Below are 24663 nucleotides of genomic sequence, written 5' to 3'. Positions count from 1 at the left end.
AGGGTGAGGAGCTCAGTCACCCTTAGAGATAGGGTGAGGAGCTCAGTCACCCTTAGAGATATGGTGAGGAGCTCAGGCATTGAGAGGAGCCTGCTGAGGTGGCTCGGGCACCTGTTTCTGGGAGGTGTTCTTCTCACCTGGACTCTTGGAAACACTCAGGTCTGAGGAGTTGCTTGGCCTCGTGCTGGCTGGGCCAGTTTACATCTATTTCCACAAATCCATTGCCATTTGTCCGTTCGCACTGAGGTGGCCTTCTTTGGAGTTATATGAACAAGGTTGCAGTTGCTTTTATACACAGAAATAATCATTAAATGTTGCTTTTAGCAGAGGTTCGATGGGAGCTCAAGCTAAACACAGCTTACTCCGTTGCCGTCAAGCCATGCTCCATTATATATAAGTTTAGATCTACTTCTAACTTGCCATTTTATCCCAAAGGTCATAGAGAAAATTATTTTTCTGTTACTAAATGTCATTCTGGGTTCAGATCAAGACACAGTACCGAGTCCGCACTGCTGAAAGTGCATAACGACATCGCTCTGCCTGTTGATGCCAAATGCCCTGTTGTCTTAGTGCTGCTTGACTCAACATTTGATATGTGGATCATTCAGTCCTGCTGTTTCCATGAAATAATTACGTTGGCATCCGTAGTACTGCACTCCATTGGTTTGAGTCGTACCTCACCATCAGGACCCTTTCGATTAGGATTAGCGGACCGTCATCCTCCGTTGCCTCTTTCTTTTGTGGAGTGCCCCAGGGCTCAATCTTTGGGCCTCGGCACAATCTTGCATTTTACCACTACACCAATGGTGTCCAGCTGCATTTACCGGTGTTCCCAAATAGAAGAGCCTTCAATCTCTAACAGACTGCATCACAGACATCAAGTTGTGGCTGGGAAAAAATGTTGTCCATTTGAATGAAGACCAAACAGAGTACAGTTTATTTGGTGAAAATGTTTCTGTGTACTTGGATTCTTTGTCCTCAAAGCTAAAACAATCTGTGAAGAACCGTAGACTGATTTTTGATAGTAGTTTAAAATTTGACAAAAACCTGAACAGTGCGGTCAGAGTGAGTTTTTATCAACTCTGAAGTTTAACTAAAGTAAAGCATTTCTTAAATGGCACCAACATTGAAAGGACAATTCTTGCATTAGCTCATGAATTGATTATTGTGATGCACTTAATGTCGACGTGTCCCAGTGGCCTCCAATTGGTGCAGAATGCTGCAACCCACTTTATAACAGCCACATCCAGACATCAGCACATCACCCCCATTCTCTGTTCCCTCCCTCTTATCTGGTTTGACGTAATTTTACTCTATTGTTGATATAGTGCATGTTTTTACTTGTTTTCTTTTAATTCCATTCTTTCTCATTTTACTGTCTGATTTGACCTTAAAGTACTTTGGTTGCCTTGATTGTTGTTAAAGGGCTTCTAAATACAATTTGATTGATTGACTTGATTGAACATATGTTCAATCAAGTCAAACGTAGTATGCAAATGCTAAAGTTGTAACACAAATAAAAGACATATCTCTATAAGTATGTCTTACATATGTTACAACTTTTGCATTTGTATTACAGGTTTTGCATTAATGTAGCAACCTTCCAATTCATGTTTTAGCTTTTTAATACATATTGTCTGACTTTTGCATTTGTGTTGCAGATTTTGGATCTGTGGTACAGTATCTATTTTTACGTTTCGGCTTTTGCATTTTTTAAGCAATTTTGCCTTTGTACCGTAGCTTTTATGTGTGTGACAGCTTTTGCATTCATATTTCAGGTCTACATTTGTGTTGCAGCTTTTACATTTTTGGAAAAGGTTTTTTCCTTTGTGTTACAGCTTCTTACGTGTCACAACTTTTGCATTCATGTCTCAGCTTTTACATTCATGTTTCAGCTTTTACATTCACATTGTCGCCTATGCATTCATATTGCAGTTTTTGCATTGGTGTAGCAACATTTGAATTTACATTTCAGCAGACCTTTGTGCTGTGGCTCAATGCCTCAGAAAGTTTTTCACCTCATTGATTGACAGATTAATTAATTGTTCACTCAGACTTTATTGAGATTTTACAGACCTACAGTTTCTTTCAAACAAGTAGAGCAACTCAGACAATGAACAACATTCCAACACATTGCTGACTTTCAGTTTTACAGCGTGGAAACTTATAAATGAATGAATTCAAGTAATTCATAGCAGAGAAGAAAAGTTCAAATCTTGTGTGTGTTTGTTCTCCATGTACATGGATTGATTTCCTATGTGTTGTGTGTGTTCCCCCAGTCTCTCTTCGTGTTTAAATCACCAAGTTCATCCGTTTTCTTTATGCACATTAAATGATTGATGATGTGTTGGAATCTTCAGATTTGACTGGATCTGTACAATGAATGCAGTTCAAAAGGTCGCGGCTGTTTCCTCTTCCAAAGAGCTCGTCTGTGTTTGTTCTCGCCTGCCAAGGTGATGGGGGGGATGACGTCCTCTATTACGACGTCCACAGTTCAGAGAAGATCACTCACCTTTGACCTTTGCTGAAACAAAAACAGAAAGAAGAACCACATTAGCACAACAACGTTTTTAAGTGACAATAGAAAACGTTCAACGCATTTTGGGCGTCTGGTTACAAGACAGCGGTGCTCAGAGCCGCTGAAAACGGAACTCTTTGAAATGGTATTATAATAGTCAAGTGTTTGAATGAAAGATTATATTTTGCTTGTATATCTAGGTTTTATGGACTAAAGTATCTAAAAGAAAGGTTTTCTGGGCGAGAGTACCTAATCAAATGATCAAAGCAAAGATGGCCTCCAAGATGGCTGCCATGAAATCAATAAATCTCAATGTCTTAACAACTGTGCTGAAGCAACTTCCTATAGGCCTTTTGTTCTGTACCACCCTGTATGTCTTGTGTTCTGTACCACCCTGTATGTCTTGTGTTCTGTACCACCCTGTATGTCTTGTGTTCTGTACCACCCTGTATGTCTTGTGTTCTGTACCACCCTGTATGTCTTGTGTTCTGTACCACCCTGTATGTCTTGTGTTCTGTACCACCCTGTATGTCTTGTGTTCTGTACCAACCTAAATGTCCTGTGGTCTGTAACAGCGTTACTGGTTGTGTACCCTGTGGGGGCTCTGTGTGCCCCAGTTTGTGCTGAGCACGGTCGGGGCACCTAGAAACCCTCCCCTGATTACCCTGTGTCAGTGTGTCAGGTTCACCCACCCTACATGCCTTATGTTCTGTACCAGCGGTACTGGTTGTGTGCCCTGTGGGGCTCTGTGTGGCAGGAGTCAAGCCCCAGTGTGTGCTGAACACGGCAGGGACACATGGAAATCCAATCCTGATTAGGCAGAGTCGTGTGATGTTTGTGGCATATGTGAATAAGGCCTGAGACAAATTCTGACTTTTCCATGTTGCCATTACCACGGCAACCCCACCGTAGGCCAACTGACCATGCGCATGTGATGGTAGGCTTGTGTCATGTTCTGTCATGGGCCAGAACAGTCGCGCCATGCACTTTATTTTCATGAGCCGGTACAAACACAGTGCATACTATCATATCACAAATTGGTGAAAACCATATCAAGTTAGCTAATCATACAAACCCTAATTGAGTTCCACTTGCTAGTTGGTGAACAATGGTTTATGCTATTGTAACCACCATATTGGACTGCATCTTTGTTTCAGCAATACACATGATAACTAGGAATCTAGAATGGTGTCCATCTAATGAATTGATCCCAAAAACCTAGTGATAGATCAAAAATCACTATTCTATGTCTATTATTTCCTGAAGTATGAGCATTTTTTGGTTTCGTGGCAGACATTTTGGACGCCATCTTTTTTACTACTATGCTGTATCATGTTGCATAACAAAAAAAATCCGGCTAAAATGTTAGACACTAGAATCTTTGGTTTTTACCCTTAATGTTGCATTTTGTTTCAAATATTTTGTTGCAGAAGACGAATTTACGGTGCACATGGTGGCCATCTTGAAAAATGGTGGCCATCTTGGAATTTTGCATGGCTAATGCCTTTTTTTTTTTTTTTTTTTTACAAAAAGTGGACCTCAAAGAGTATTTGTGCCAAATTTCATGCTTGTGTCACAAACGGAAGTATTATGCAGTTATGTGCTGCACTAAAAATGGCTCCCAAGGTGGAACGTTTCAAAAACACTCTAAGTCAGGGGTGTCAAACTCAGATCCTTGAGGGCCGAAGCTCTGCACGTTTTCCACGTCTCCCTCCACTGATTCTCATGATGCTTCATCACCAAGTTCAGCACAAAGCCGGATACCGAGCTGCTCATTGCAATCAGCTGTGTGGAAGCAGAGACACATCCAAATCATGCAGTGCTGCGGCCCTCGAGGACCGGAGTTCCACACGTGTGCTCTAAGTGGAAAAGCACAAGCTTTGGAAAACACTCCATCTCTGTGGAAAGAGGAGAAAGCACAACTTCGAGAAAAAGGTTTATAAGGTGAAAGTTTGCCAAAATGCTCGGTCTCAGCATGGAAACGAAGGAAACGTTCTCGGTCTGTTCAGAGATTGCAAACATGCAACATTCCACAAGTGAGGTTAACATTCAAAGCGAAATCCTGAGATAGGAGGAGAAACACTTATTTCTGTTAAGGGAAATCTAATGGTAGAGAACTGTGGGAGGTCTGAATTTTGTTCTTCGTGGTCCTAAAGTGGACCGTATGGTCAGTGGTTGTGGGAAACATAAAAGATCAGGGGCCTCATTTATAAAACCTGCATGACGTAGGATTCCTACTAAAAATGTATGTGCACCCAAAAGCTGAAAATAGCGTGTGGCAAAAAAAAAAGTGGATCAATACATACATCTGCACGTACTTTCCTTTTCCAGATCCCAGTCCACCTGGAAGGTTGACAGTTCAGGCCCTTCCCTCAACACGCCCACTTTCTACCATAAATGGTTAATGCAAATGCCTCGTCAATATTTTGACATCTCAATCAGTTTATTGATCGCCGTCATTTGACACTAAATCCTGACAGAAAAGATGAAAAAAAGGAATTTTACGGCGAGAGAAACAGTCATGGAGGAGATGGAGGTCAGGAGACGATATTATCTGGTGTCACAGAAGCGGAATCACTAAAAAAACAAAAACAAGTGATCAGCAGCTCGTCGTCACCGCTGGAAATAGTGAGAGAGCGTGAGAGAGATCAGTCACTGTAGAGGTGTAGGAGCCTGAAGGTGACCTGAAGGTGGAGGTCAGAGGAGAGTGGCATCATGGAGGTCAGAGGAGACTGACATCATGGAGGTCAGAGGAGAGTGGCATCATGTAAGGCAGTGGCATATTTGTTTTAATGTATTTCTTTCATTTCTTTTTAAGCATCAATGTATTTATTTTAATATTAATAATAATATTTGAATGTCTTTGCAGCGCTTTTCTGTATTTCTTTAATTTCTTTGTAAAGCACTGTGAATTGCCCTGTTTGAATGGTGCTCTCTCAATAAATCTGCCTTGCCTTACTTTTTGAAAAGACTTCGACACTTGTCTCCCTGTAGAAATCCAGGAATGAGCATGCACAAGTTCCAACTTTGCCGTATGTTCATACGAATGTCCGTGTACTCGCTGTTGTTATTATTTCTAGTGTATTGTTCTCTGCACAAGAGCACTTGTGTGTGTGTGTGTATGTGTGTGTGTGTGTGTGTGTGGGGGGGGGTACCTGTGTGTGGCTGGTCCCAGATGTAGCTGTTGAGGATTTCTCCAAGGATGTAGAAGATACTGATGACGCCCAGCATCACGCTAAAGAACATGACACGGGCGAGCGGTGCGATGCGCTCCAGCACCGGATACACCCACACGCCAGTCACATGGTGCACCCAACACGTCCTGGCGGTGGATGACAAAGATTAGCCCGTCTGCAGGGGACGTGTAGGATAAGTGTTGAAGCTGCATAGCTGCAGGACCCATTTACACAATGTTCCAAGGAAAAACTCATCGTCTTTGTGCAGCTCCAGAAAAGTTTCACGTTTTGAAAACTATGTCCATTTCCATTGAAATGGCAGAAACACTGACAATTATGTAGTTACCATGTAGGGCCACGAGTGGGTGCTGTAGCTGTTTATATTAACATTAAGACAGACGTTCTAGTGGACGTACAATCAAGTTGGATTGTTATTAGAGTGACTGTCAAAATAAAAGTACCAAGTCCAGGAGAATCTGGACTGGGAGTCCTGACACTCTGGAGGAAACATTGTTCTTACTGTCCAGCAAATGAGCATGTGTAAAACTATGGGTTATTACTGCTGTGGTGTGCAGGACCAGTAACAGCATTTCAGAAAACTCATGTTTTCCTCCGTTTCCATGGAGACACAAACAGAGCATTTTCGAAAAGTTGCCTTTTCCTCCGTTTTCATGGAGATAGATTCGGGGCATTTTCAAAAAATTTCTACCATTTCCATGGAAACAGTTAAAGTATTTTCATAAAGATGTATGGAGCAAGCCGCTTTCAAATAGTTGTGTTTTCAGGGGCTCTGATCATTGTTGTTGCATAAACGCATACCAAGATGCAACAAAAGTATATTGTTCCCTGTGCGCATGTGTTTGTGATTTCATTACACCCCCCCCCCAAAAAAAACAAAAAAACAAAAAAACACACTCAGTGGTGGCCCAACGGGCTAACTACATAATTTTCAAAACGTTGCCGTGTAAACATAAAACTTTTCTGAAACGAAAACACAAAACAACAACGTTACAAATGAAAACGATGCATTTCAACCTGTAACGTTGTTCTGTAAACCGAATCTCTGTAATTCCTGAACAATAAAAAAACCCCAAACTAAATGGTCTAGATTTATATAGCGCCTTCTAACCACACTGAGGTAGTCCCAAAGCGCATATCAGCTCATTCACCCATTCACGCTGCCATGCAAGGCGCTAGTCCACCACTGGGAGCAATTTAGGGTTCAGTGTCTTGCCCAAGGACACTTTGACACATAGACCGGTGTAGACTGGGATTGAACCTCCGACCTCTCACTCCGAAGACGACCACTCTACCACCTGAGCCACGGTCGCCCCAAAATAAACTAAACAAATAAATAAATAAAACAATAAAACAATGTGACCTGCAGTGTGAAAACAAGTCAATCTCTCTCAATACAAACAGACTAACTACTAAAGAAAAAAGCACTATTCTGGATTAATACGACAGAATGTCACAGCCACTAATCTCCGATGTGTTTAAAGAGGAAGCAGCAGTTACCAGAGGATGTATCCCACCCCGAAGCAGCAAACGGCCGCCAGGCCCCAAGACCTGCTGGGGTAGCGGTGGTTGGTGGTCCGCATCTCAATGATGATGAAGGGCAGAACGGTGGTGTGCTGAGAGAGAGAGAGAGCCAAGAAAAACAGCAAGACATTTAAGAAAACAGCCTGAAATAAAGTGAAATAAGTTTACTGCAGGTTGCTGAAGCATCTTTAGCCGATTGGTCTTTGGAAGAACTGCACCTCATGGCTTAAAGACACTTCCAGAAGGGATACATGTGTCACACATTTATCACACAGAGAAAAAGAAAGGTTCAGTGAGACAATGCTACCATCTATACATTTAAACCAAAGACAAAGTATACATTTTTTTTACTTTTACTATTTGCAGGTGACAGTTTTTGCTCAGGTGAGCTTACACAAAATACTGAGGACAATAATTGCAGAAATGTGTAAAGTAAAGAAAGAAATGATCACTAACTAAACAAAACTAGTTATCTGGGAATCGTCAAAGGAAAACTAATGCAATGATACAGATCGATGAGACTGACGTTGCAAGAACTCACAAAATCTATTTTTTTTTGTGTAATACTGGAAAGAAAAATAAACTGACTGGAAAGGGGGAAGGAAAATAAGCTTCTGTTTCTTCCTACTCTCATTTGAGAATATTAACGTTTCATTTTCACTGTATTCATTTGATTTATTATGTTCAAAAACGTTTCATTTTCACTGTATTCATTTGATTTATTATGTTCAAAATCAAATCAAATCAAACCAAACCAACCTTCATTACACGGACCACGACTTGCCTGATTGGTCAAATATGAATCATGTTGACATACTGTAATTACTTTGTTCAACAAGTTACCAAAACTGTTAAGAAGTGAATTTTTCAGAATATTAAAGAAATCCAAATAATTGATAACAAATGGAAAGAAGAAAAACAAACGCTGGATAATTTCAGCTGGTTTGTTTTCTTTTCTATAATTGAGTGATCTCTGTATACGAAGTATGTATGTTCACATCCAAGTGTAATGCATCTAAACACACAAAAAGCCTCTTTAATCGAGGACATAGTCTGTGTGGCTATTTTTCTGAGAATCATCTAACCTGAGAATCGTGACTCCAATGTTTACACACGCACACGCACACCCCCACGCACACACGCACACGCACACACAGTAGAGTCAGTACAACTCTACTTCCCGGCATGAGCAGCCAAGTGACCCAAGCAAAAGGGAGCCGACTGACCACCTCATGTGCAGTTCACACTGTAAACACTGGGGGGCACTCACACACAGGCACACAATCACGAGTGATGCTCTGACGTTTCCGTTTAATGTTCTCTTTATGTCTGTACAATTTCTGTCAGTGTGTGTGTGTAGCTTTCACGCTCTTTTTCGTCTTGTTACGCTACAGTTAGAGAAACAGCCACTGAGGATCTGCTGATTATCGCCCCACCAGCACCTTGACATGATGGAAGCTGAATGGGGTGTAGCAGTAATGGAACGGGTTTGGTTGAGTGTTGATTTTCGTCCAATTAGATTTAGATTACGACTCCAGTCCAGTCATCCAGGGTACTGTTGTGATCGCCACGTGTCTGCTGGCCTCCAGCTTTAGCTTCTTTCACTGAAGTGCATTGAATCGATACCGATACCGAGGGAAGTCTTCTTCTGGTCGTGTGTGTGTGTGTGTGTGTGTGTGGTCATGTGCATGCGTATGTGTATTTGTGTGTTTTTATTTTTATTTCTATAGTATGTGAAGCACTTTCTGCTACAACCTTATGCATGAAAAGTGCTGTATAAATCAAGTTTGATTTGATTTGATCTGGTATTGGACCAGAGGATCAGTTGGGTTTCTCTCTGTAAAACACACTGTGTAAACACACAGTGCTATATAAATAAGATTGAACTGAATAGAGATCAGTGGTATGGTATGACTGACAAATGTAGGTTCACTGAACAACACAGTGAATAATTTGGCACTGTGGAGGACCCGTGAGAAAATGTTGTTTTATGTCAAACCATCCAGGGTTCAATACTCTGTTGTGATCAGCAGAGTGAAAACTGGATCATGTTTGTTGATTGTTTTTCTTTAATGTTTTACTGGTGATCAATCCGGTTCAGTAATTTTAAGTTCAAACCCTATGCAGCAGAAACAACCACTTGACTTGAGTTGTAATGACTTGTGGTGACCAAAGTAATACGTTTACTAATCTTATTCCTTGATGGACTTGATATCGTGCTCTCAGAGAGGTGGATTACAGAAGCCAAACGTGTTTCAGATTCTAAAGACCCATTTACACGATGTTTTCAAGGGGAAACAGCACATTTTCTTTGCATTTCAGGAGGTGGCCACCGAGGATGAAATGTTTCTTTGACGGAGAAAAATGCAACTTTTCTAAAACGCTGCTACTGTGCACCTCGTTGGTAGTAAATACAGGTACGTCTCCAAAAAGTTGAATATAATGAAAATGTTCAAAATGTTTTGTCACTCATTTCAGAAAGTCAAACCCATATATGATATAGGCTCATGACACATAGAGTGAAATATTTCAAGCCTTTATTTCTTAAAATGTTGATGATTGTGTTTTACAGATATCCATCCATCCATCCATCCATCCATCCATCCATCCATCCATCCATCCATCCATCCATCCATCCATCCATCGTCTGCCGCTTATCCGGGGCCGGGTCGCGGAGGCAGCAGTCTGAGCAGAGTTGCCCAGACTTCCCTCACCCCAGACACTTCCTCCAGCTCCTCCGGTGGCACCCCAAGGCGTTCCCAGGCCAGCCGAGAGACATAGTCCCTCCAGCGTGTCCTGGGTCTGCCCCGAGGCCTCCTACCGGAGGGACATGCCCGGAACACCTCCCTCGGGAGGCGTCCGGGGGGCATCCGAAATAGATGCCCGAGCCACCTCAGCTGGCTCCTCTCGATGTGGAGGAGCAGCGGCTCTACTCCGAGCTCCTCCCTGGTGACTGAGCTCCTCACCCTATCTCTAAGGGTGACTGAGCTCCTCCCCCTATCTCTAAGGGTGACTGAGCTCCTCACCCTATCTCTAAGGGTACGCCCAGCCACCCTACGGAGGAAGCTCATTTCAGCCGCTTGTATCCGGGATCTCGTTCTTTCGGTCATGACCCATAGTTCATGACCATAGGTGAGGGGAGGAACGAAGATCGACCGGCAAATCGAGAGCTTCGCTTTTTGGCTCAGCTCCTTCTTCACCACGACGGACCGATACAACGTCCGCATAACTGCAGACGCTGCACCGATTCGCCTGTCGATCTCACACTCCATCTTTCCCCCACTTGTGAACAAGACCCCAAGACACTTGAACTCCTCCACTTGGGACAAGGGCACTCCACCGACCTGGAGGGGGCAAGCCACCTTTTTCCAGTCGAGAACCATGGCCTCGGATTTAGAGGTGCTGATCCTCATCCCAGCTGCTTCACACTCGGCTGCGAACCGTGTCAGTGCACGCTGGAGATCCAGGCTTGATGGGGCCAACAAAACCACATCATCCGCAAATAGCAGAGATGAGATCCTGTGGTCCCCAAACTGGACCCCCTCCAGCCCCTGGCTGTGCCTAGAAATTCTGTCCATATAGGTAATGAACAGAACCGGTGATAAAGGACACCCCTGCTGGAGGCCAACGTGCACTGGGAACAGGTCCGACTAACTGCCGGCAATGCGAACCAGACTCCTGCTCCGGGAATACAAAGACCGAACAGCCCTCAACAAGGGACCCCGGAATCCATACTCCCGGAGCACCCCCCACAGGACATCTCGGGGGACGCGGTCGAACGCCTTCTCCAGATCCACAGAGGTTCGACTAACGGCCGGACCCTCCTCTCCAGTACCCTGGAATAGACTTTCCCGGGGAGGCTGAGGAGTGTGATCCCTCTGTAGTTGGAACACACCCTCCGATCCCCCTTCTTAAAGAGAGGGACCACCCCCCCGGTCTGCCAGTCCAGAGGTACTGTCCCCGCCCGCCACGCGATGTTGCAGAGACGAGTCAGCCACGACAGTCCCTGCACATCCAGAGACTTAAGGAACTCTGGGCGAATCTCATCCACTCCCGGTGCCTTGCCACCGAGGAGCTTCACAACAACCTCGGTGACTTCAGCTTGGGAAATGGACGAGTCCACCTCTGAGAACCCATCCTCTGCTTCCTCAATGGAAGACGTGTTGGTGGGATTGAGGAGGTCCTCGAAGTATTCCTTCCACCGCCCAACAATGTCCCCAGTTGAGGTCAACAGCTCCCCACATCCCCTGTAAACAGTGTTGGTGGAGAACTGCTTCCCCCGCCTGAGGCGCCGGACGGTTTGCCAGAATTTCCTCGAGGCCGACCGAAAGTCCTCCTCCATGGCCTCTCCGAACTCCTCCCAGACCAGAGTTTTTGCCTCCACCACAGCCTGGGCTGCGGCTCGCTTGGCCTGCCGGTACCTGTCGATTGCCTCGGGAGTCCTATGAGCTAACAGTGCCCGGTAGGACTCCTTCTTCAGCTTGACGGCATCCCTTACTTCCGGTGTCCACCACCGGGTTCGGGGATTGCCGCCACGACAGGTGCCAGAGACCCTGCGGCCACAGCTCCGAGCAGCAGTTTTGACAATGGAAGTGGAGAACATGGTCCACTCGGACTCAATGTCTCCAACCTCCCTCGGGATCTGTGAGAAGCTCTCCCGGAGGTGGGAGTTGAAGGCTGCGCGGACGGAGGGCTCGGCCAGATGTTCCCAGCAGACCCTCATAACACGTTTGGGCCTGCCGAGTCTATCCGGCCTCCTCCCAGTCCAGCGCATCCAACTCACCACCAGGTGGTGATCAGTTGACAGCTCTGCCCCTCTCTTTACCCGAGTGTCCAAGACACGTGGCCGGAGATCAGATGACACGACCACAAAGTCTATCATTGACCTCCGGCCTAGGGTGTCCTGGTGCCACGTGCACTTATGGACACCCCTGTGCTCGAACATGGTGTTTGTTATGGACAAGCTGTGTGATTTGCCACCACTGTTATTGGGCACAGAAGTCCAATAACAGAACACCGCTTGGGTTCAGATCGGGGAGGCCGTTCCTCCCAATCACCCCCTTCCAAGTCTCGCTGTCATTGCCCACGTGGGCGTTGAAGTCCCCCAGGAGAACAATGGAGTCCCCCATGGGGCACTATCCAGCACCCCTCCCAGGGACTCCAAGAAGGTTGGGTACTCTGAGCTGCTGTTCGGTGCATAGGCCGAGACAACAGTCAGAGACCTGTCCCCTACTTGAAGGCGTAGGGACGCAACCCTCTCGTTCACCGGGGTGAACTCCAACACATGACGGCTGAGCTGTGGGGCAATAAGCAAGCCCACTTCAGCCCGCCGCCTTTCACCGCGGGCAACTCCAGAGAAGTGGAGCATCCAGCCCCTGTCGAGGAGCGTTACTGTTACTGTGCTGGAGTGTCTAGCAGACTGTCCTGACCTGAACCCCAGAGACAATCTCTGGACTCTTGTCCAGAGGACAGTGAAAGACACTAGACCAAGAATGCAGAGGACCTGAAGGCTGCTATCAAAGCAACCAGGGCTTCCATTATGCTGAGCAGTGCCACAGGTTGATGCCTCCAGGCCACGCCACTAAGATGCACTCATTCATGCTAAAGGATTGAGTGCATGGAAATGAACAGACTTTTCAGAAGCCCTACATTTTGATTTAAAATATCCTATTTCCTTGATCTTATGTAATATTCACATTTTCTGAGACATTCAATTTTAGGTTTTCACTATCTGTAAGCCATAATCATCAACATTTCATGAAATAAAGGCTTGAAATATTTTACTCTATGTGTCATGAGGCTATATCATATATGGGTTTGACTTTCTGAAATGAGGGACAAAAAATATTGAAAATCTTCTTGATATTGTAATTCTTTGAGATGTGCCTGTAGTTGTGCTGCACATGCTCAGTCGATGAAAAACAAGAACAATGTTTCCTCCAGAGTGTCGTGACTCCTAGTCCATATTCTCCTGGACTTGTTACTTTTATTTTGACAGTAACTGTCATAACAATCCAACTCTGTCATCTATCCATGCGAATGTCTGTGTTCTCCCATTGTAAATATTCATAGAGTATTGTTGCTGCATGTGTGTGGTTTCATTACAAAAACACACGGCAGCTCCCTCAAGAGGCCAAACATGCTAACTACATTGTCTTCATCATTTCTGCCATTTCTGTGTAAACAGATATTTTTCAAAAGTTGCCATGTAAACATGAAACTACAGAAACAATGCACTGCCATGTGAAACGTCAAAGGTCTAAGAGCGTTCAGGTGGATGAAGGATCTACAGGAATCCTAAAAACAAGGGACGTCCATCCTCCAGCTGTCATTAGTGCTTTTCAACTTTCAACTTAAAATCCCTCAAGGTGCTTGACGTTGTTCATCACATTGACCTAGTGTCCGATACACTGACGGCACTCATTCCATACATTACAACAGTTTGGAGTTCAGTGTTTTGCTCAAGGGCATTGGGAATTAAACCTGCAACCTTCCAGCTTTACCAACTGAGCCATACCTGCCAGTGCAGGCAGTCTGTGCTTTCTCAGCAGGTTGATGAAAACACATGAAACTGAAGCCAGACCTTGAGATGAAAGCACTGCTTCACCTCAACTGGCACAAGCTTTGATGTAATGAAACTCTTATAACCGACTCCTCAGAGTGAGAAACAGCAGAACGCCATTGCTGGATTGGTTTGGTTTGAGGATAAAGCAACAACACAACATCAGCATCAGCATCAGCATCAGCATCAGCATTAGCAGCAGCAGCAAACAGCCATTAACTAATCAATCGGTGTTGCAGTGCTTGCTGATCACCTTCGTCTCTGCCAGCTTTTCCTGCCGCCTAATTAGCTGATCCAGAGGCTTTACAGCAGTTTGGAGAGCTGACAGAGCTGAGAGACAGCTGGGCCAAGATTAAAATAACAGGCTGAGGATTTTTAACACAAACCATGAATGCCTTTACCTCTGGAAATTGAAGGAGGTGGTCAGTCAAATGAACCAATTCATACACACTTATCCAACAAAAGGTGCTCTCCTCTCATTCATCCAGGTACAAGCTGGTTCAAGTGAAAATGCATAACTTTCATTTAAGAAAAGTTTCATATTTACACGGCAACGTGTTGAAAACTATGTCCATTTCCACAGAAATGGCAGAAATGTAGAAAACGGTGTAGTTAGCATGTTGAGCCACTAGAAGGTGCCGTTGTTGTTTTGGTAACTTCACCACAACACATGCACCAGAGAACAATATGCTCTAAACTGGGAGTACAGGACATTGGTATGGACAGATGAAAGAGTTGGATTATTATTACAGAGACTCTCAGCATGATTTTGCTGTAAATCAGGGATGTCAAACTAATTTTAGTTTATTGGTCACATTTAGCCCAACTTCTTCTCTGGTCGGCTCGACCGGTAAAATAGTGCCATAATAACATTTCAACTTAAACTTTTTTTTGTGTAAAGTTTTTCTTTGTTTTGGCGCAGAGATGCAAGGATGAAAATTTTGGTATTTTCACAAAACACAAACAATTAGTATAGAAACATACTATAATCTCAACATGAAGCCAATTTACATGAAGGCATCAGTGTTTTCTGTGACATGTTTACAGTTTTCTTGGTATGCAGGAAGGTTTTAGTCCACGGGATGTATATTTGACACACCTGCTGTAAACCCTTTGTCTGCTGTGACCACGTCAAAATTAGATCAGAAAACCATAATGAGACACAAGGGGACAAATGGGGACTTTCGTTTCCGACTATTCTCTGTTATTTCTTTCTATATCCTCAAATCAAGGATCAGAAAGTGGCTTTGCAAAATGTCTTTACAGGGGGTGTTTTGGAGACAAAGGTTTGAAAACCACAGCAGGAGGCCACTGTGCTGTAGCCTGAATTTGACCTGTCAGTTTTCAGGTTTTCCTCAAAAAGAAGGTCAAACTGAGGTGAGTGCTGAACTGTCACCACAGGAGGATGGCTTCCTTTTCTCTCTCTCTTCTCTCCTGGGATCTGAAATTGTAGGTTTCCCTCCTGTGATTATACTGCACACACACACACACACACACACACACACACACACACACACACACACACACACACACACACACACACACACACACACACACACACACACACACACACACACACACACACACACACACACACACACACACACACACACACACACACACACACTGACGCAGCACTTTTACCCAGCATGCCTCAGAGGAATTCCAGTCCTCTGGTCACGTTTAAGTTTAGCCTCTGCTTGTAAATAAAACTCTTTATTCTTGCTCAATATTTTTATTTCCAGGTATTTTTCTCTCTATTTGCCACCCACACCCCCATCCCCACCTCACCAGGGGTTTGTGGTTTAATTTCAGCGGCCAGCTTTCACTCTCCGTGGAAAATCCCCCCCGTTCGGAGAACAGGGATGGTTCCATTCTGTGGTCAGGAGCTAAAAACAGGACAAACCATTTCACGCAGTGATACACAGCTTGGTCACGGGGGTGGGTGGGTGGGGGCAAACGCATCGGAATAAAGACAGTTGACTATAATAAAAATGATAAAGAGTGTCGGGTAGCATACCTGTCCTCCCTCTATACCAAATCTGAATCAGGAGTCTGCAACCCATCAAATTAGTCTGGAGCTGCAAATCATGCTAATTATCTGAACTTAAGTCAAAAACATATACAAAAAACCCTGTACATACATTAACCGAGGTTGCATTTATGAGATGTCATAGTTACAATGTAGATTTATTTTATTACATTTTTAGCCTTTGTGGCCATCTCTAGATTTTCCAATAATAGCAATTTAGCTGTTTACAGTTGCCCTGCTTCGGGGTGGGTGGGGCTCCATGGGGTGAGCCGGTCTCATGTTGGAGGGTGTCCTGTGTCCCCTGGGACCATGACATTAGCTTGGGCTCCGACCGGGGGGTTGTGGGTGGTGGGGTCAGGGTGGCCTGAAGGAGCTTGTCTGGCTCCTTCTGGGTGGGTATCGGGGGCCGTGGCGGCGGCTGTGCCTCCGGGTCTCCGGGCTTGTGGGCGTTCTCTGTGGTCCTTCGGCTGTCTGAGCCCCGCGCCTTGTGGCCCGTGGCCTGGGGGGGTGTTGGTCTTCGGGGCTCTATCATGCCTGGCCCAGACTTGAGGACTCTTCTGGTGTCCCCACCTGCAGGGTGAAAATCACTCGCACTACTGACAAGACCCACAGAGAATCCCAACAGGATTCACTGGGCAGAGCTGGTGGCCACAGTAAAAGGTCACTCTGAAATGTGCAGTTTTGCTTTATTGTGCGGTTCTTGGGGGGGTTGTTGATTGTGGAATGTTGCTCCACTCCTCTTCAAAGGCTAATGTTGTGCATTAAACTGTGTAATGAAAAACACTGGGCAACCGATTTACAGAGATTCATTAGTTTTAAGAGCCAGCTGTTAAACCTAATGACAATATTCTTGAGATTTAAGTATACACTCATGTTAATTCTGTAAATACAGTATTTTTAAGAAGTCATATACATAGGAACACTACAACTGACCCAGGACCTGTTCGAGAGAGTAGAGCTATATTTTGGTGGAAGACGTTGTGGGATATCGGGATTTATGAGCTTCTTTTCTCTCAGACTAACTGTGGATTAAGTGCTGGAAAAGGATGAATGGGTGGATACTAATTCTAACTAAACCATTTTACTACTCCTGCATAACATCAGATTACATTTCAGGTATGCAGACTCATATTTTTGAGTTTTTGAAATGAATTAAAGGGAAACGTTTGACCTGACTATTATGAAAAACAGTAAATGGTTTTGTGCCTGTTGGTTGAGACAGTGCAGCAGCTGAACCAGTGTGATACTCAGTATTTCTACTGATGAAGCTTTTTAAATAAACTCCACTTGAACTTTCAAAAAAAAAAAAATAAAAATCAAGCAAAAAGCCTCTCTTGTTGACACTTCTCTCAGCCCTTTCCTAACTTAAGGAGCTTACTCTGTCAGGAAGGAACAATCCGGCTGTGCACACCTGACTGGTTGAAGTCTGAGGTTTGAACTGGGGTAACCCCTGTGGGAAAACTGCAGCCGAAAACCGTTAGAGTTTGGCAAGAACATGCAAACTGTAGTTCTTATTTCAGATGGTTTAGTTTAGTTCACAAATATTGAACCTTTTTCCTGATCCTGGGGCATCTGTGTGTTCAGAGGTGATGATTATTCTGCAATTGCAGCCAAAGGCTTAGAAAGATGTGAAAAATAAAGTCAGTGATTTAATGTCAACCAATAGACATTGATCTGGTGTTTAGGAGCCCAATATGTGCTACATTGAATTTACAGTAATTCTAGTAGCTTTATGAAGCTTTAAAAAGGAGTTAAAAAATGAAGACAGCAGTTAAATACATCAGAATGGATTTCAGTGTACTCAAATTAGCAATCTAAGCAGCCGGCCTTAGCCTCACCAGACTCTTCCAGATTGAACATCTATTGTGTACTACTCACTGGTTAAGACACACAGACGCAACTTGTGAGACGCGCACTATCCTGCAGACAGCCGACTGCACTCTGCATGATCCTGTGCCATTGGAACACAATAGAATACTCCTGACAGAAGAACCTTGTTTTAATGCTTTATTCCAAGTAGTACTGACAACAACAACAAAATATCCACGACACTGTCAAGATAAAACTACCAAGCTGGACTGTTATTATGGTGACTGTCAAAATAAAACTAGCGTTCTCCCTCCTGCCACCTGATGCATGGGAGTGGCACTACTTAAACTTAAATGCTGCTTGTTTAAGATCACCAGGCATGTTCACCTCTTAATTACTCACAATCACAAGTTTCACATGTTCAAAGCGATGAGAGAACCCTGTGACCTCCACTGTTCCCCACCAAGAGGAAGCATGACTAAAGAGTGTAACTGCCCGAGGTGGATTTCTGAAAATCTTCCATAACCTGAATATCAATTGTTTGGCCGCGGCTATGCTTTGGTCTTTGTTTACTCCTGTTTCTTGGTAAGACGGATCACAATCAGGAGATACTTTTGTCTGCAAGCGCTGTCGAAAAGGTAAAAATGTCAGGAAACACTTCAAACACACGCAGAGCGAGAATAATGCAACAAGGTGAAGAGTGGAGGCTGGCTCCAGGTGTGTGTGTGCGTGTGTGTCTGAGCATGTAAAAGCCATGTATACTTGCGTGCGCTGGCATGAGTGGGGGTGCCTGAGTGTGTGCTGTATTGTGTGTGTTTTAGAGTGTCCTCTCATATTTGTATACATGGAACATTTTTGATGTCTCTTTTCGTGTGTGTGTGTGTGTGTGTGTGTGTGTGTGTGTGTGTGTGTTAAAGTGTCTTTTCTCATGCTCCAGGAGATGACTTAATAGAGTGGTTGCTATGGTAGCATTGCCAAAGGCCAAAACACACCAAGGGCTGTGTGTGTGTGTGTGTGTGTGTGTGTGTGTGTGTGTGTGTGTGTGTGTGTGTGTGTGTGTGCGTGTGTCCAGTCCTGGTTGTAAATATTTTGCGGTATTCCATGGTATCACTGTTGTTTGTTTACTCCGGCTGCCGCGGTAACCGTGTCACCATTCCCACTGGTGGAGGGAGGAGCCGGGTGAAGTCAAAGGAGGGAGCGAGAGGAGATGCAGGATTTCAATAACATATCCAACATTCATGTCTGACAACTCATTAAACAGCAGACGTGGAACTCAACTACTCTCATATCCTTTGAAAACAAAGTGACACTGCAGCCGTTTGAGGTGGATTGTTGGATTGGTGCAGCAGTGGTTACCCTGTCCCTGCACACTGAGTGCACGTGGGCTCCTCTGGGAGCAGTCTGCAACTTCCCCTCCAACCAGTCAAGGACCTGCACACTTGGTTAATTAGACTCAGGATTGGTCAAAGGTGTGAAAATAGAAAAATACCAAAAATCTGAACTGAGGCACTGTTTACGCAACAATGTTTTCTGGGGGAAATGGAAACCTCGTGTTGTGCTTTGGAGGTCGCTCCACATGACATTGTGGTGGTTTGAGCAACTGAAAAGGCAACTTTTTGAAAACAGCTTCCAGTGTCGAACTTTCCAAAAATGTTATGACTCTGTCTCTGTGGAAAACGCTACTTTTTGAAAACACAACAAATGTGGATGCGCCCCACAACTGTGGTAACTAATTGTTCTGCACCCGCTCATTAGATGGACAGTAGCAACCATGTTTGCCTCACGACTCAGCCTGACACCACAACCTCTCCAGAAGGAGTTTGTGTCTCAGTAGGTACATCAAGCTTTTTATAGCGTCAGTTTCAGTGCATGTGACTTTCTCTGTGTCATCACAATCAAAACCCAGGATGGGCATTTTATTTTATCAAGTCAACTACATGAACGCTACAGTGAAGGATGGAGTTATATGTTCCCCTGGAGTTTTCTCAAAATGAACGTATGTCCTTAAAAACTGTCAGTTCCAGTCAACTTCTTGAATTTGTCTGTGTTCTGTGTGATAATTGAGATCAGTTGACCTGTCAACACACTAAACCCAGTCGAGATACGCCTACAAACATAAACTGCACCATTCCGGGAAACACTTAATACATACATGATGTCCAGTAATTTTCAGCTGAGTCATCATTTGTCATTGTCCTCCATAGTGCTGCATGTGGCCTGATGGCCAGAGAAGAACCTCATCTACTGCAATAACATGTTTTCAGCCTGAGATGGGAGATTAAGTTTTTACTTTGGTTGCTCGTTGGCTGCGTCAACGCAACTTGTTGATGACCAGGGGAGATGTTAGTGGAGCTTTGCATCACATGCATGTGCAGGACATACATGGAGTAGAAACCAAGAGAAACACCACAAATTATGCACGCGTTTTAGCAGAAGGTCAATAAAAACGGGCTACTGGCAGAGTAATGCTCTCTTCATTGCTTCCACCCATTATAAATAACGCGATTTTAGGGGGTGGGGTCCCCGTTTGGTTACTAAGACAACAAAACAAAACCAAACTCTTTGGTTTTTCTTGGTACATATTTTAATGAAGTTATGGCCTGTCGATCTACTTGGAGTTACTGCCAACTCCAAGTCCTCACGAGTGCAGCGACATCACACTACTTGTGTTTGTCTGTGCCACTGAATGTGTGTGTTCACGTGTGTGTGTGCTTTTTGTTTAAAGTCAAGCACACACACACATGGAGAGCTCGGTTTCTCCTAGCAACAGAGGATTATAGTTGCACACACACACACACACACACACACACACACACACACACACACACACACACACACACACACACACACACACACACACACACACACACACACACACACACACACACACACACACACACACAGTTTCTATGCTTTCTGTGGACATCACATTGATTTGCGTTCATTTTCAGACTCTCAATTCAGTCATAACTACTGATTACTGAACCGTTACCATAGTGACGTTAGTCGGCGTGGATCTGTTTGCAATCAGGTCACACCAGTACGGATGAACAAGAAGAACAAGGACCCACAAAGACGGCAGACACGCTTCATGTCTTGCAGCCCAGAGAGCATTATGGGATCAACCCCAGCAGCTCAGATCAGGCTGGAGCAGGAGGAAGTCTCACCCTGAGGTCTTTGCATGTTTCAGACAGGCTGCAGGAACATTTGTCCATTATCTCACTCGCCAGCGTAATCAGCCAGAAGTCGCAGCGCGGTGTTGTTAAAACATTAGATTAAACTTGCTTCCTCGAGATGGCTAATCAAAGCACCTCCATTCAAAAGTTCACTGCTGATAAGACTTTAATCAAGATTTTGGAGTTTAGGATCAACTGAAATTAGTAATCATAAAAAGAACCTGAAGCTCTAAGAGCCAGTTTGCACGGCAATGTTTTCAATTAAAAGCACAACTTTCATTGCAGTTTGGGTGTCTGCTTACATGACAACGGTGCTCCAAGCCACTGGTAACACAACTTTTTGAAAAAGATGCACTTTGGAAGGTGGACATTTTTGAAAATGCTTCCACTTTGTTGCCGTGGAAAATGTAACCTGTTGAAAACCATTTGAGTCTGTCTCTGTAGAAATGGAGGAAATGCCATCCATCCATTGTCCGCCACTTATCTGGGGCCGGGTCACGGGAGCAGCAGTACAAGGAGGGATGCCCAGACTTCCCTCACCCCAGACACTTCTTCTAGCTCTTCCGGTGGAACCCCAAGGTGTTCCCAGGCCAGCCGAGAAGATATTCCCTCCAGCGTGTCCTGGGTCTGCCCCGAGGCCTTCTACTGGAAGGATCTCCCCGGAACATCTCCCAAGGGAAGCGTCCGGGGGCCATCCGCAACAGATGCCCGAGCCACCTCAGCTGGCTCCTCTGGATGTGGAGGAGCAGCGGCTCTACTCCGAGCTCCTCCCTGGTGGCTGAGCTCCTCACCATATCTCTAAGGGTACGCCCAGCCACCCTACGGAGGAAGCTCATTTCAGCCGCTTGTATCCGGGATCTCGTTCTTTCGGCCATGACCCATAGTTCATGACCATAGGTGAGGGTAGGAACGAAGATCGACCGGTAAATCGAGAGCTTCGCTTTTTGGCTCAGCTCCTTCTTCACCATGACGGACCGATACAACGTCCGCATAACTGCAGACGCTGCACCGATCCGCCTGTCGATCTCACGCTCCATCTTTCCCCCACTCGTGAACAAGACCCCAAGATACTTAAACTCCTCCACTTGGGACAAGGGCACTCCACCGACCTGGAGGGGGCAAGCCACCTTTTTCCGGTCAAGAACCATGGCCTCAGATTTAGAGGTGCTGATCCTCATCCCAGTTGCTTTATACTCGGCTGCGAACCACACCAGTGCACACTGTAGGTCCTGGTTCGATGGAACCAGCAGAACCACGTCATCTGCAAAAAGCAGAGACGAGATCCTGTGGTCCCCAAACTGGACACCCTCCGGTCCCTGGCTGTGTCTAGAAATTCTGTCCATGTAAATAATGAACAGAACTGGTGACAAAGGACAGCCGTGCTGGAGGCCAACGTAACGAAAACCGCATTGTTCCTCTTGGATCCGAGATTCAACTAACGACCGGATCCTCCTCTCCAGTACCCTGGAATAGACTTTCCCGGGGAGGCTGCGGAGTGTGATCCCTCTGTAGTTGGAACACACCCTCCGATCCCCCTTCTTGAAGAGAGGGACCACCACCCTGGTCTGCCAGTCCAGAGGTACTGTCCCCGCCCGCCACGCGATGTTGCAGAGACGAGTCAGCCGCGACAGTCCCTACACAGCCAGAGACTTAAGGTACTCGGGCGAATCTCATCCACTCCCGATGCCTTGCCACCGAGGAGCTTAGCAACTTCCTCGGTGACTTCAGCCCGGGTAATGGACGAGTCCACCTCTGAGAACCCAGCCTCTGCTTCCTCAGTGGAAGACGTGGTGGTGGGTATGAGGAGGTCCTCGAAGTATTCCTTACGACAACATCTCCAGTTGAGGTCAACAGCTCCCCACCTCCACTGTAAACAGTGTTGGTGAAAAACTGCTTCCCACTCCTGAGGTGCTAAGACGGTTTGCCAGAATTTCCTCAGGGCCGACCGATAGTCCTCCTCCACAACCTCCCCAAACTCCTCCCAGACCAGAGTTTTTTCCTCCACTATGGCCCGGGTCACGGTAAGCTTGGCCTGCCGGTACCCGTCAGCTGCCTCGGGAGTCCTATAAGCTAACAACGCCCGATAGGACTCCTTCTTCAGCTTGACGGCATCCCTTACTTATAGTTTCCACCACCGGGTTTGGGGGTTGTCACCACGACAGGCACCAGAGACCCTACGACCGCAGCTCCAAGCAGCAGCTCGGAAGTGGAGAACATGGTCCACTCGGACTCAATGTCTCCATTCTCCCCCGGGATCCGTGAGATGCTCTACCGGAGGTGAGAGTTGAGGACTGCGATGACAGAGGGCTCGGCCAGGCATTCCCAACAGACCCTCATAACACGTTTGGGCTTGTCGAGTCTGTCCGGCCCCCTCTCCGTCCAGCGCATCCAACTCACCACCAGGTGGTGATCAGTAGGCAGCTCTGCCCCTTTCTTCACCCCGTTGTACAAGAGACGTGGCTGGAGATCAAATGGCCCTGGTGCCACGTGCACTTATGGACACCCCTGTGCTCGAACATGGTGTTCGTTATGGACCAACTGTGACTAGCACAGAAGTCCAATAACTGAACACCGCTCGGGTTCAGATCGGGGAGGCCATTCCTCCCAATCACCCTTTTCCAAGTCTCACTGTCATTGCCCACGTGGGCGTTGAAGTCCGGAATGGTATCGTATCATATGGTATCTCTCCACCTCCCACGCAAGTTTGGGCTTCTTCCCCCCAGCGAGGCCACGTTCCATGTCCCAAAAACCAGATTCTGTGTCCGGGGATCGGGTCGTCGAGGCCCCTGCCGTCGACTGCCGCCCAATCCACACTGCACCCAACACCTACGGTAGCCTATGTTTGTGGTGGGCTCACAGGAGGAAGGGAAGGAGGGCCCCGCGTAGTCCCTTCGAGCTGAGCCTGGCCAGGTCCCACGGGCAAAGGCCCGGCCACCAGGTGCTCGCTTACGAGCCCGCATCCCAGGCCGATGCAACTTTTCAAAATACTTCCGACTCCATGGAAATGGGGGAAAACGCGACTTTTCTGAATTGTGTCGTTTTGTTCTCTGCACGCATGTGTGTGTGATTTAATTAGACAAACAAACAATATAGTGGCAACTTGTGTCCTGGCATGGAAACTACATAGTTTTCAAAATGTTGCTGTGTAAATGCAAAACTTTTCTGAAATGAAACGTTGCCATGTGAACGGGGCCAAATATAAAGATCAACAAAACCATTTATCTCACAGGTGATTGGGAAATGTTTCCTCATTATTTCTCTGCTCCAAAGAAACACAAACAGCTTCTGATTGAATATCCAACATATTCCATTCGATAATACACATCTGACGTAAAAGTATACACAGGGGGTCCAGCTGTTTTAAGTTTGAATCCCCCAAAACAGAAAAGATCAGATCTGTACCACCTGCCAATGCAACGGAACCAAAATCCACATCAGTGTCAAAACAGGAGAGTCTGTGCCACTCTTTAATCAGACGTTTTACCTATAAAGAAATAAATAGAAACATGGCTGTGACTCACCATGCCGTGGTTGAGCCACTGAGGAATGAAGTTATCAAGTAGTTTGGGGTACACCAGCTCTCTGTCGTATAGGTAGAGGGACCAGAAGGTGAACACCACAAACTGAGGAGAGAAAAGAAGACACAGGTTCAGACGAAACACAGCAAAACACATAACCGGATCCATCCATTCATACTTTGTCTTCATGTGATGTTCAATACAACTGAGTTCCCACGGTTTACTATTTCCTTGAACTATACGGCATGGTGCCAAAGTTTGAGGCAAAAAATGCTGCTTATCAACCAAGCAACACCATCAGGGAGGCATCTAATAACTGCTGCGTACACA

The 24663-nt window shown here is 45.5% G+C and overlaps 1 protein-coding gene across 1 annotated transcript in view; it reads right to left on the bottom strand.

The window, feature by feature from the left end:
- Positions 1–2055: 2055 nt before the first annotated feature.
- aig1 (androgen-induced 1 (H. sapiens)) overlaps positions 2056–24663 on the bottom strand; it is a 38866-nt gene continuing 16258 nt past the window's right edge. The window contains exons 3-6 of the mRNA XM_080514379.1: positions 24337–24438; positions 7213–7328; positions 5674–5840; positions 2056–2524 (exon numbers count right to left, since the gene is read on the bottom strand). Of these exons, the coding sequence (XP_080370505.1) occupies positions 2505–2524; positions 5674–5840; positions 7213–7328; positions 24337–24438 (405 nt within the window). The 3' untranslated portion in view covers positions 2056–2504. The remainder of the gene's footprint in view (positions 2525–5673; positions 5841–7212; positions 7329–24336; positions 24439–24663) is intronic.

This window comes from Blennius ocellaris (assembly GCF_963422515.1).
Source record: "Blennius ocellaris genome assembly, chromosome: 18".
NCBI lineage: Eukaryota > Metazoa > Chordata > Actinopteri > Blenniiformes > Blenniidae > Blennius > Blennius ocellaris.
The sequence above is the reverse complement of the archived record's forward strand: the minus strand, read 5'-3'. Positions and strand labels throughout refer to the sequence as shown.